General features: G+C 53.0%; 1 protein-coding gene across 1 annotated transcript; it reads right to left on the bottom strand.

Annotated features, from left to right (window-relative positions):
* Positions 1-1,213: 1,213 nt before the first annotated feature.
* Positions 1,214-11,358, bottom strand: LRRC47 (leucine rich repeat containing 47). The gene is made up of 7 exons (XM_006871743.1): positions 10,744-11,358; positions 5,130-5,591; positions 3,086-3,202; positions 2,295-2,410; positions 1,914-2,016; positions 1,574-1,663; positions 1,214-1,462 (listed from the first exon to the last, which is right to left on the bottom strand). Exons 1-7 carry the CDS (start codon positions 11,356-11,358, stop codon positions 1,214-1,216), a joined length of 1,752 nt encoding a protein of 583 aa, XP_006871805.1.
* Positions 11,359-11,560: the final 202 nt, after the last annotated feature.

Raw genomic sequence — 11,560 nt, forward strand, 5'->3', positions numbered from 1 at the left:
GATCCCAGCAGAGTCACGACACGACAAACCAGAGCCATCTCCACAGTGACGTCTGGCAGGTTTAGAGGGCAGACAGACAGGGATGGCTGTCACTCCAAGTGGACAGAGACACTTGCAGGTGATCTGCATCTCACATCAACCAGGCTGGCTGGTTCTACTACAGAAAATAAAACCCCCTCTCCGTAGTCAGAGACCAGGGAACAAGCAGAGGCTGAGCAAAGGCTGTCAGACATGCACCAGATTGTAAGGCAGAGAGGTCAGTAACACACCCACTGTGTTGCTGGCAGGGTCTCCCATCCCTGGCACATTCCAGCTCCAGGGAGGGGTGTGTGTGCATGCGCTGTGACCTGTGATACAGAAACCCCACAAATCTCTAATTCATAAAGTGTGGCAGACCCATGTGTCTGGCCTTGGGATTGTGAAGAAATTCCATTTCTCCATGAACTTTTTGAAGCTCCTCTGTATGGTTCTGGGCTTCAAAAACCACCTGCTTTCTCGGACGGCTGAACATGTCCACAGTATTGTCCTTGTCACCCTCTCACTGACAAGTGACAGGAGCGGTGAGTCCACTTCTCACTGCTTTCGCACTGAGGGAACCACACGGCACACCTCTAGGGATCCCCCAAGCTCACCCACATATTCTGACATTGCAGGAAACCCGACTGCCAGGCCTAAGCTCACAGTGTCCTTAATTCCTTTTTTACAAATAAAAACCTTGCGGTTTACTGCAAGCTGGGAAACGTCATTCACAGTTTTGGAGCTGCCTGACTGATGCAGGAAGTTGAAGACAGGTGTGCCTCAAGAGACATGGCCCTGGGTCCTTAGACCTCCCAGTCCTGGTGAGGCACTGCACCAGCCTGAGCTATGTGTCCCCTGTCAGCAGGGCACATCCATGTGTCTACAGGATTTCCCAGCATTCATTCTCACCACTTCATATGTATAGGACAACTGGGTGGAAAACATGGCAGCCGTGACTTTGGCATTTTGGCATCATAAAGGCATAACAGCTGAGGTGTGTGACAGACAATACAGAACAAGTGACAACAGACCATCTCAAAGACTGAGCCGAGGGCAAACATAGCTTAAAAAAACACGGAGGTGAAAATGTCACGAATAACTTAAAATCTTAACATATAAACCTCCTCAAAATTAGCCAAACAGACAGCAAAAATCTCTGAGGAGTTGCTGCCGGCGCCGGGTCGGGCCTGGTTGTTCAGCGGATGACCGTGATGTGTGCAGCACTTATGTCCAGGTCCGTCTTGGAAGGATACACCACCTTCAGGCTCCCGTCCAGATCCACCACTCGGACCTGCTCTACCACCAGCGGGGAGGTCCCATCCTCTCCAGCACTTGGGTTAGCCTGGGGATCTGGTAATTGTCCAGAAACGCTATCAACTTCAGTATCCGAGAGCGATTCTTCCTCTTTATTTTCTAAAGTGTATTTGTTGAGTTCTGCCATTTTCTGCCAATGAAAAAAGGTCCTTAGAATCGAGAGATTCCAATGTATTGTGAAGAGGGCGGGCCAGGCCAGCAGGCGGAGTCCCCTGGCTCCATCTGTGCCGGCCTTACTCACCAGGATGAGAGCGTCCATGATGTCTTTACAGATCTGCAGGCTAACAGCACTTGTGACTTCCAGAAACAAGTCAGACGTTGTTTTTTTAATCTTCAACAAACAAGCAAAATCAGAAAGGTTTGAGGAAAGGGTAAATTGAACAGGCCAAGAGAACAGCAACATTTACTCTGAAGAAAACCCTCTCCAGTGGTCTTACACAAGCCAGGACCACCACCTTCCTCCAGGAAACACCCGTGAGCATCCTCGGGGCATCGCCATCTGGGCCCGGAAATCCGATGCCCTGATGACTACAGACTATCCCCTTCTCATTACACTTCCTCTCAGGCACCCCTTGTCATACCTTCGTCTTCTCGCTGTTGGTGATGGGCGGGAAGGAGATGACATCGCCATCCGCGTCCACGAGGCATGGGTAGTTGTCTTTTCCGTCCAGCAAGTGAAGGTATCTATGTGGAGAGGGCACAGACCAGATGAAGAGTTATTAAAAAACACCCCAAGAGGTAGCGCTGTCCAAGTTCAGAGCGATTTCTCAGTTTTCCTTTTTCCATAGTCGCAGGAAGATGGTTTCAATTTCTGCTCACTTTGAGTTCGCTCAATAGCACAAGTGGGTTAAAATGAAGACCACAGGCTGTGGTCGCCCTCTTTCCTGACAGTGGCGAGGCCAGCTACCCCTTACCCCCACCCTGAGGATTCGGAGGGCCACATGTGGCCGAGGCTGGTTGACCTGTGCAAGCCTGAAACGTTCTGTCTCTTCTTCTGCTTCCTCTGCTCCTCAGCCTCTAGCTGCAGTTGCCGCATCAGGTCCTTGGCCTTGACCTCTCGCCGGCCCAGGGGGATGATCTATCGGTAGGAAACTGCAGTCAGCCTTTATGAAGACAGCCCTTCGTCAGGAAGACAGCGGTAACCAGCGTTGTGGGCTCATTCCCTGCTCTCCTCCACCATCTCCAGGGTAAGAAAGGTCCCCAGGAAAGACGGCAGTCCCTAATGGGCCACCTTATAAGAGGCTGGCACTCGGGGTGCCTCCAGGAGTCACTTTTGGGGACTGGGATGCCAAACACTCAAGTACTTTTGAAACCAAGTTTAACCTGAAACCAGCTAACACACACCTGAGTTTATGCACACCTGCAGGGAGCCAAGGGCCCCTGGGGTTATCTACCACCCCAGGGACCCCAGAACCCTGACAAGTTCAGTAGAACTTCCAAAAAAAAACTCATGTGAAGGCAAACCCCACACCAAGGGACTCTGCAACTAGACTAAAATCTCCTGATAAAGATGAAGGCCAGTGAAAAGGGGCCGCCGAGTAGTACGTATCCAAACAGTGACGCCACTGCTTCCCCAGGTAACCCTAAGCCTGGCTGTGTTTACTCATGTGAATGCATTGTAAGTGGTGGCAGGTTACTGTCACATGCTCTAAATGCCACCATTATCGGAGGAAATATCTACATTTGCTGTTCTTAGAAAATTTCGTATGGTAAAGCCTAAACTCCCAGACAAGGAAGGTGCAGTGCGGGGCACCTTGAGGTCCTGCGGTGGCTGGGCTCCGTATAGCAGAGGCCCCCGGATGGCCTTGAGGTCGTGGGTGGCGATGGTTGCTGCTGTCCTCTTCTCACAAAGGTCCTCGTGGAGTTTCGTCTAGAACACAAAGCCAGAACATCAGCGAATCCCAGCATACCCAGAGGCAGAGAGGTGTCGCACAGCCTTGGGTCCAATCTGCATACTCAAGGGACCCTGCCTCCTCCTTGCCTGTCCCTCATTGCCCAGAGCCTCACCGCTCACCTCCACCAATGGCTCTTCCTGGGGCTCCCTCCTTTGCCTCACTAACCAAGTACTTATTCCGTGGACTTGTTTGGGAAAACTACTATATCTGTCCATCAGCACCATTTCTCATTTCTCTAATTCTAAAACACAATATTTGAAATTTCAACGAACGGATCATGAGCTAAGACTGGTAACTGAATTAACAAAAGAATGATTTAAAAATGAAAAACCATCCCAGCATGCTTTTCGTCCAAAGCACTGATCTTGAAGCTTTAAACGCCGGCCTGCCAAACCTGCCTGCTCATCCCTACCCTCATGGAGAAGGGCGTCCAGAGGGAATGAAGCACCCCTTTCACAGCTTCACTGGCCACCTGAGGGCCGCACCCAGGTTTTTCCCTCCTGTAACAAACGTTCCCACCTGAGGGCACGTTTTTAAAAGGCTAGTTGAAGGCAGACTTCACAGAGACCTAATCAGGAAATTTCTTAAGCCAGAACCCTTTAAACCAATCCATCCACGTCAGAACTATCAGGCAAGCAAACTGGTGATTTAGGGGGAAAAAACTGCTGTGAAACTGAACCCAATTCAGGGCCACCATGTGTGTGGTAGAATCCTGGTTTGGTGCCGTGGGTTACTGCGCTGGACTGCAAAGTCAGTGTGAATTGCAAGGTCGGTGGTTCAAGTTCACCAGCTGCTCCTAGGAAACCTTATACAGGGTCACTATGGGTCAGAACCGGCTCAACAGCACTTAAAAACATGTGTGTCAGAGTAGAACTGTGCTCCACAGGGTTTTCAATGGCTGGTTTTTGGGAAGTCGATCTCCCATGGCCTCTGTGTGGAGTCAAACCTCCCAGTCTCTGAGTCAGCAGCAGAGCACCCCTCCCATCCCGGTACTGATGGCTGCAATACTGTATGATGGGTCAAAAAATGTGCAACTTTTTACAGAAACCAGAAAGCTGCCCAAGTATCACGAAAGTCAGGCAGACCGACTTTCTCTTCAGTAATGCTGGGTCTCACATAAGAGGCTGCTCTCCAGACCCGGACAAGAGGCAACATGAACCACCGCAGGGCTCTGGAGGGCTCTCAGCAGCGGGACATTCCTTACTGGAGCCACGCAGGCTGAGGAAGCTCTGAAATTATGACCCTGGGCTCATCTTTAAACCTTAAACTAACAACGTGCCCTGAAGTCGTCTTAAAAGCAAGCGTAACTAGTGAAAAATGTCTGCCTTGAGCACTGTTTTTTAAAGAATTGTCTATGGGGGACCCTTAGGGGACAGTGAGTTCATGTGAACAGGAAGAACAGCTCAGAAAACAAGAGCAAGAATGGCTGCACAACTCAGAGAATGCCACCTGTCACTGAAGGTCACACGTACAAACTGTTAGGCTGGAGTATGCTTTGCTGTGTAGATTTGTTGTTGTTGTTAAACACTATGGAGTCGGTTCCGACTCATAGCGATCCTGCACAGAGTTTCTGAGGCTGTAAATCTTTACCGAAGCAGAAAGCCTCATCTTTCTCCCATGGAACAGCTGGTAGTTTCGAACTGCTGACCTTGAGGCTCGCAGCCCGATTCATAACCACTACACTACCAGAGCTCCTTGCTGTGTAGATACTCGGCAACAAATTAGTATTCTTGATTTCTGAAGCACACACCAATTCCGGCAGCTCCTCTCCCGGCCTGAGAGCTCACGCAGCATGGTGTGGGAACATCACCGCCGGGTTCCTGCTCTCATTGACACCTCCCCCACTTCATCCTCATCCACCGTGCCCCCAACCCAGTTGCAGACCCAAGTTTTGGGCCCTACCTGGGCAGTGAGGAAGCGCTTGAGCGAGTTCCCAGCATGCAGGTCCATGCCCCGCACGACGGCGCCCACGAGGAAGGGCCGCACGTCCCTGACCTCAGGGTGCACTCTCACCGTCAGGGGCGCTGGGTTCTCGGAGACGTGCAGGACCCTGAGCAGCAGCCTGTGCGTGGCCTCCAGTTCCCTCTCCTCCCCGTCACCACCCTCCCTCTTGTGCTTCTTCTCCCTCTTCTTCTTTCTGCTCTCCTCCTTGTCAGCACCCTCAGCCTTTGGCCGGCCCTTCCCGCAGCCCCGGCCGCCGACACGCAGGTACTCCAAGATGGACTTGGTCTGGCAGCCGTGTACCATCTTCTCCAGGCGCTTGTCCCTCAGCTTGTTCCCCTCAAAGTGGATCTCCTTGAGCTTCGGGCAGTCGGCCAGTGTTGCTGGGATCTCGCTCAGCTGGTTGTTGGAGAGGTCCAGCGTCTGGGAAGAGACAGTGGGGACCAATCAGACCCTGGGCTTTGGGAAGAGATGCCAAAGAACAGGGAACGCAGCGAGAGCTCCCAGACTTTCATCTGCTATACGATGCCCCCAGCTGCAGCAACAAGCTACCTGGCTTTCTACTTTGCGATGTGCTCCCCCACCCCCAGAGCCTCATCACCAGCCTTCTGCCCACTGATGACATGACTAGCCCTGAGATGCATGTGCTAATGGGAAGCGGTTAGCAGGTACGGCCAAGTCTGCTTCGGATTCACAGTGACCCCATGTGACAGAGTAGAATGGCCCCATGGGGATTTCTAGGTGGTCATCTTATGGGAAGGAGTTCTGGTGACTCAACGGCCAACATTCAGTTGCTCACTGACAGGTCAGCAATGCACACCAACCAGCCACACTTGGGCAGAAAGACCTGGCTGTCTGCTCTCAGAGAGATTACAGCGACGAAAGCCTGTGGGCCAGATGTATGCTGCTATGAATTGGAAAGGACTCGAGGGCACACAGTAACAACCATCTTTAGAGGAGCACATCTCCAGCCCCTTGCTCTGATGCTGTGTGAGTCCAACGTGCCAAGCCTTCACTTAGCAGCTGAGCGCTTCACTGCTGTGCCATCAGGGTTCTTTCAGCAATGATTTGTTATCAACAAGTGTCACTGAAATTTCTCCTGGTCAAACATTTTACTCTTCTTGCTTGCTCAATTACAAGCTTCCCAATGGCAAAAATTCCAACCGATCCTTAGGCTAGGGGGAAAGAGGCAATAAGGTCTGCTTAAGAGACGTGAATGCATTTCAGAACCAAGTGAATGGTTCTTTAAGTGGAGAAACAGGTTCCCCATAAAATGGTGCAATGTGACTTTAATTAAATGAGCTAAAATGAAGGCACACAGCAAAAATCTCATGATACTGAGATTCAAAGTCCCCCGCAATAAAATGGGACTCCTGGTGTGGCGCTGTAGGATTAGCACTGCACTGTGAACCACACACAAGATTGGCAGTTCAAAAACACCAGCTGCTCCTAGGAAACCCTACACAGGGCCACAGTCGGCACCGACTGGAGGGCACTTCCCAACAGTAGCAGCAAGAATACAGAAAGTGTTCTCACATATTGTGCCTGAAAAAGAGCAAACTTCCTTTAAAAACAGTCTCCCCGTGGCTCATGGGAACAGTGAACCAGCATCCTGGAAAACGGAGCTGCTTTACTGACTTTGGGGGCAGCTTCCCAGAGCCTGGGCAGGGGTAGGGGACGAATTTGATGGGTCAGACTCTGGGACACTGAGGCGGACTCCTTCCACAGTTATGGCACTGCTGGGTCCAACACTCCATGTTCTCCCCCTGGTTGGAAGATGGATGATTCCTTGCCAATAATCCCTAGGAACGTTCTTTTCTCGGGCCAACACCCTACTCTTCTTGGTGGTAACAAGTGCAGTGAAAGCACAGCTCAGTCCTGATGCAGGAGCTCAGTCCTGATGCAGGAGGGACAAGCCAAGGCATGAGAGCCATGTCTGGGGAGGACCAGCCTCTTCCAGTCACCTGCCCTCCGCTCTCCACCACGGGGCACCATAGGTGGGGCCCAGTCATCGGAAAGCCTCGGGCCTGCTGAGCTGGGTGGTGTGTGCCTGTGCTCAAAGAGTTGGCATCTGGAAGGAAAGGTCAGAGGGAGTGCTCCTGGGACAGCTTGACGCCAAGGACTCCAGTGTTAGGAGAGGTGATGACCTGGCCCAGCCTGCTAGTTAGAGGCCACCCACCCAAGGCAGGTGCTCCCAGGTGGCCTGCTTGGTCAACCAAGGCTCCCTAATCACAGATGGGCTGAGCCTCAGTGGTGGGCAAAGGGACAGGGGCTCTTATGACCCCAAATTAGGAATAAGACAAAAAAGGAAATGACGGGAATTCTCTGGATCCAACAGCAGTCAGCCCAGAGGCAGGGAGAGCCCCTGCATGAGAAATAGGGTGTCCCAGGCTTGAGAACGGACAGAGCATCCGTGAGCTCAGGGTCAGATGGAAGGGCACGCTTCAGAAGGGGCTCTGACTAAATAAAATGAGCAGGGGAGAAGTCCTCCTCTAGGACTCAGGCAGGGGCCAATCTAAGATACACACAGAGTTCACAGCTGAGCCGGACCTGCTGGAAATATGGGAGCACCAGAGGAAGTAGGAGTGAGAGCCTCCTCCAGGGGCTGGAGGGAGCCAAACACCAATGTGGACCTTAATCACAGCTGACCTTTTCCCCTCTGAATACAGGACTCAACGGCAGTGGGATAGACTGAGGACACTGGAGGTGCCAATGAATGCCCTCCCTGCATCCCTGCCAAGTCCGCTCAGTTGGGGGATCAGTTCCTTAAGCATGCAGTGGTCTCTTGGCACCTGGCCTGGCTCTAGCACAGCGCCATCTTCTAGCTTCAACGTTCCCATTGACTGTTACCGTTTTGTATCTAACTTGCTCAGGCATATGATACGCACACCGTGCACACGGAATTAGGAAGTCATGCCGTTTTGTATGTGAGACTAACACATTCTTTGCACAGGCAGCACACACACTTGTCTGTATTCTAAGTGCAAACACAAACTGTGTTCTGGAAAAGTCACTTTCGCTTGGGAAATACTGCTCTCTGCTACCCGGGAAGGAACTTGATTTTGTGGGGCTGACCAACCTGAGACACACCATTTCCTCTTGGGAGGAGCAATCTCAGCCCCAGAGAGAGATGGCCCAGGCACCTGAATGAACCCCGCAGTGTAGGGCAGCAATTGAGAAAAGGGGGAAACAAGACTTCCCAATCAAGGTGGACTCTTTTCATGGGCCTTGACTATCAAACCTGTAAGAACTCCACACCAGGGCTATGCTGACACTATAACCCCACTCTGGGGGCCACCAAGGACAACGCAAGTGGGCACACCTCTTGGCAGAAGAGGAGCAATCTTGGATGGGGTGGTTTTTCTGCGACCCTGTACTGTCTGGGCCCACTGCAGAAGTTATGGGGACAAATGTCCTGCCTACCTGTGGGACAAAGAGTTGTTTGGTTTGATTTTCATTTCTGAGAAACACCAAAGCAATCAAGATGCCTTGTTTCCCAAAACAGCCAGGCAAGCAGAGGCTACACAAGTTCTAGACCTGGGGGATTTCAGGGAGGAGGTCTGACACAATCAGGAATATTCACTGATGTCCCAAGTAACTAGGAGACCCTAAATCTTGGACAGCTTTCTTTGGGGCTCCTGGTTCAGTGAGAATATCCAAGCAGGGCAGATGAAGAAGTACATCCTTGGGGACAATGGCGTCCCCAGGGCAGAAACTCTCTCAGACCTTGACTGGTTATAAATAGGCAGCTGTAAGTATTGGTGGCGCTGTAGGGGAAGCACTCGACCACGAGATTGGCTTAAACCACACGGTTGGTGGTTCAAATGCACCAAGCCACTCCTCAGAAACCCTATGTTGCTGTTGTTAAGTGCCATTGAGTTGGTTCTGACAATAAATACTCTGTATAGGGTTTCCAAGGAGTAGCTGGTGAGCTTGAACCACCAACCTTGCAGTTCAAATGGCTTTGCAGTCTGACACATTAACCCACAGCACCACACCAGGACTCCAGAGGTGCTGAGTTGGAACTGACCCGACTGCACTTAACAACAAGAAAGAATTAGTAGGGTCCTAGTATGGCACTGTAACACTGGACTGCTCACCGTAAGATCGGTTGTTCAAACCCACCAGTTGCTCCTTGGAAACCCTATACAGGGTTGCTATGAGTCAGAACTGACTGTTTCTTGGTGACCTAGCTTTTGGTGGCCAGGGCGTTCTGACCCTGTCCAGGATACCCAGGGATGAAGATCTGCTCTAACTGTACTGAAGGTCAGGATCAGAGAGAGGAATTGCTATGTAATTCCTGATGATGAGGGGAAATGCCAGAAGATAAAGCCTGCATTCACGGCCAATTGGGAACTGGATTCATGCTGATCTTTGCTAGGAATTTAGTGATAAAGGTGGGGTTTGCCCACCTGGCCCCTCTTATAATATAGTTGGTAGTAACTGCATGCTTTATATTAACCCTTCCTCAGCTCCTGCAGGACAGGAGCATGGGTCTGAAAAACAGCAATATAAAAATGCAATTGGAAACGATGTGCCGGTACCACCTCAGTCTTGGCTTGCTAACACCCTGACAGTTCTGCCCAGAGAAAGAACACACGCAAATGACACGTGTTATCTGAGTTATTTCTCGATCAGAGAGATAAATGCTGCTGAGTAAGTCCCAGGCCAGAAAGTGAAGTCATGTTTACTGGTTGGGAGTTACCCTGGGAGTTAACAGGAGAGCAATGGGGCAGCTACCTCTTCAGCTTCCTGATCCAAGGGGCTGGGGTGGGAAAAACGGTCAGTCAGGGTTTTCACAGCAACAAGATCTTGGGAGTTAGCACTGGCTGTTGAGGACAAGAAGCTTCCCCAAGGCATTGATTTTGTTGCTGCTATGTGCTGCTGAATTGGTTCCGACTCATAGCAACCCTGTACAGCGTTTTCAAAGAGCAACAGGTGGGCATGAAATATCAATAGGCTAGTAGTCCAGGGCTTATCCTACAGCGCCACACCAGAGCTCACCACCCTGTACAAGTGTAAAGGGTTTCTAAAGAGTGGCCAGGTGACTTTGAACCACCAACCTTGCAGTTCAAACTGACTTTGCGGTCCAGTGCATTATCCTGCAGCGCCACACAGTGGCTCCCAAAGAAACATACTTTCTGAGATTCCGCTTCTTAAATCTGGACCTAGGGTCAGCTCCAGGTCTAAGCCTTAGGAAGGCAGTTCCTGGAGCTCTGAGTAGCCACGGAAAGACAGCGCCCCCTGCTGGAGAGACCCAGTGGAGACACGAAAAAGGAGCCTAGGGCCTCAGTTCTAGGCTGCTAACAATAACAGACCAGCAAGTGGATGTGCTCAAGTCCTGTTGTGAACACAGGTGGCGGGGGTTCAGTCGACACCCCGCGCATCTTGGTCTGGGGGGAGTGCGTGGGGAGGGGGCAGGCTTTCAGAGGTGATGACACAGAAGTTGGCTGTCCGGCCGGGCTGGAATTTCCTGGCCTTGTAGGGCGTCACCAAGGACGACTGAGCGCCCTGGGCTTCTCGCTCCGTGGTTACTCCAAGCCCCGATCCCGCCCGCCCGCGCAGCCCCGCTGACCTTGAGCGAGGCCAGGTGGGCGATGTCGGGGCTGAGCTCTCGGAGGCGGTTGTCAGCGGCAGTCAGTTCGCTGAGCAAGGGCAGCGCGCCGGGTTGGAAAAGCGCGTCGGGGAAGGCGTCCAGGCAGTTGCCGGTGAGGTTGAGGCTCTGCAGGCGCGGGGCGCACCGCGCCAGGTCGGCGGGCAGCTCGCGTAGCCGGTTGCCGCTGAGGTTGAGGCTCTGCAGCTGCGGGAGGCCCGGCGGCTCGGCGGGGCCCAGGCCCTGGCCCGGCGGCAGCGCCTCCAGCGCGTTACCCGACAGGTCCAGCACACGCAGGGTGGGCAGCGGCCCGAGCTCGGGGCTCAGGCCGGGACCCAGCGCGTTGCGCCTGAGCACGAGGCTGTGCAGCTGCGGGAGGCCCTGCGCCAGACCCGGCCCCGGCTCGCGCAGGCTCCCACAGCCGCTCACCTCCAGGTAGTGCAGCAGCGGCAGCGTGAAGAGCCGCGGGGGCAATCGCCCACCCGCCGCCCGCACCCGCTCCTCCAGTCCCGGCCCGGTCAGCAGCAGCTCCCGCCGCCGCTCCCGCTCGGCCAGCTCCAGCTCCGGCCAGGCCTCCGACACAGCAGCCGCCGCCATGGCGCTGCCGCTCTCCGCAGCCACTCCCAGGGGCTTCCGGGGCCGCCCGGTGTCACTTCCGGCCCGGGCCCTACGGAGTGGTAACGTGTGTCACGGAGCCAAGGACTCTCCCAGACGGAGGCTTGGTTGGAGGATACTCAGTTCTTCACCTCCACCTGGCTTCGTCAGTGCGGGGACGTTGCCGAAATTGCAAGCCCAAGGT

This window comes from Chrysochloris asiatica, unplaced genomic scaffold (assembly GCF_000296735.1).
Source record: "Chrysochloris asiatica unplaced genomic scaffold, ChrAsi1.0 scaffold00173, whole genome shotgun sequence".
Taxonomy (NCBI): domain Eukaryota; kingdom Metazoa; phylum Chordata; class Mammalia; order Afrosoricida; family Chrysochloridae; genus Chrysochloris; species Chrysochloris asiatica.

What these genes read in the sequence shown, in the direction of transcription:
- LRRC47 (XM_006871743.1), bottom strand. Translation starts at nt 11,358, where the DNA reads ATGGCGGCGGCTGCTGTGTCGGAGGCCTGGCCGGAGCTGGAGCTGGCC. An exon ending in AGCGCTTCCTCACTGCCCAG is followed by an intron (nt 3,203 to 5,129) that starts GTAGGGCCCAAA and finishes TTTGTGTTCTAG; the next exon opens with ACGAAACTCCACGAGGACCT. An exon ending in AGCCACCGCAGGACCTCAAG is followed by an intron (nt 2,411 to 3,085) that starts GTGCCCCGCACT and finishes TCCTACCGATAG; the next exon opens with ATCATCCCCCTGGGCCGGCG.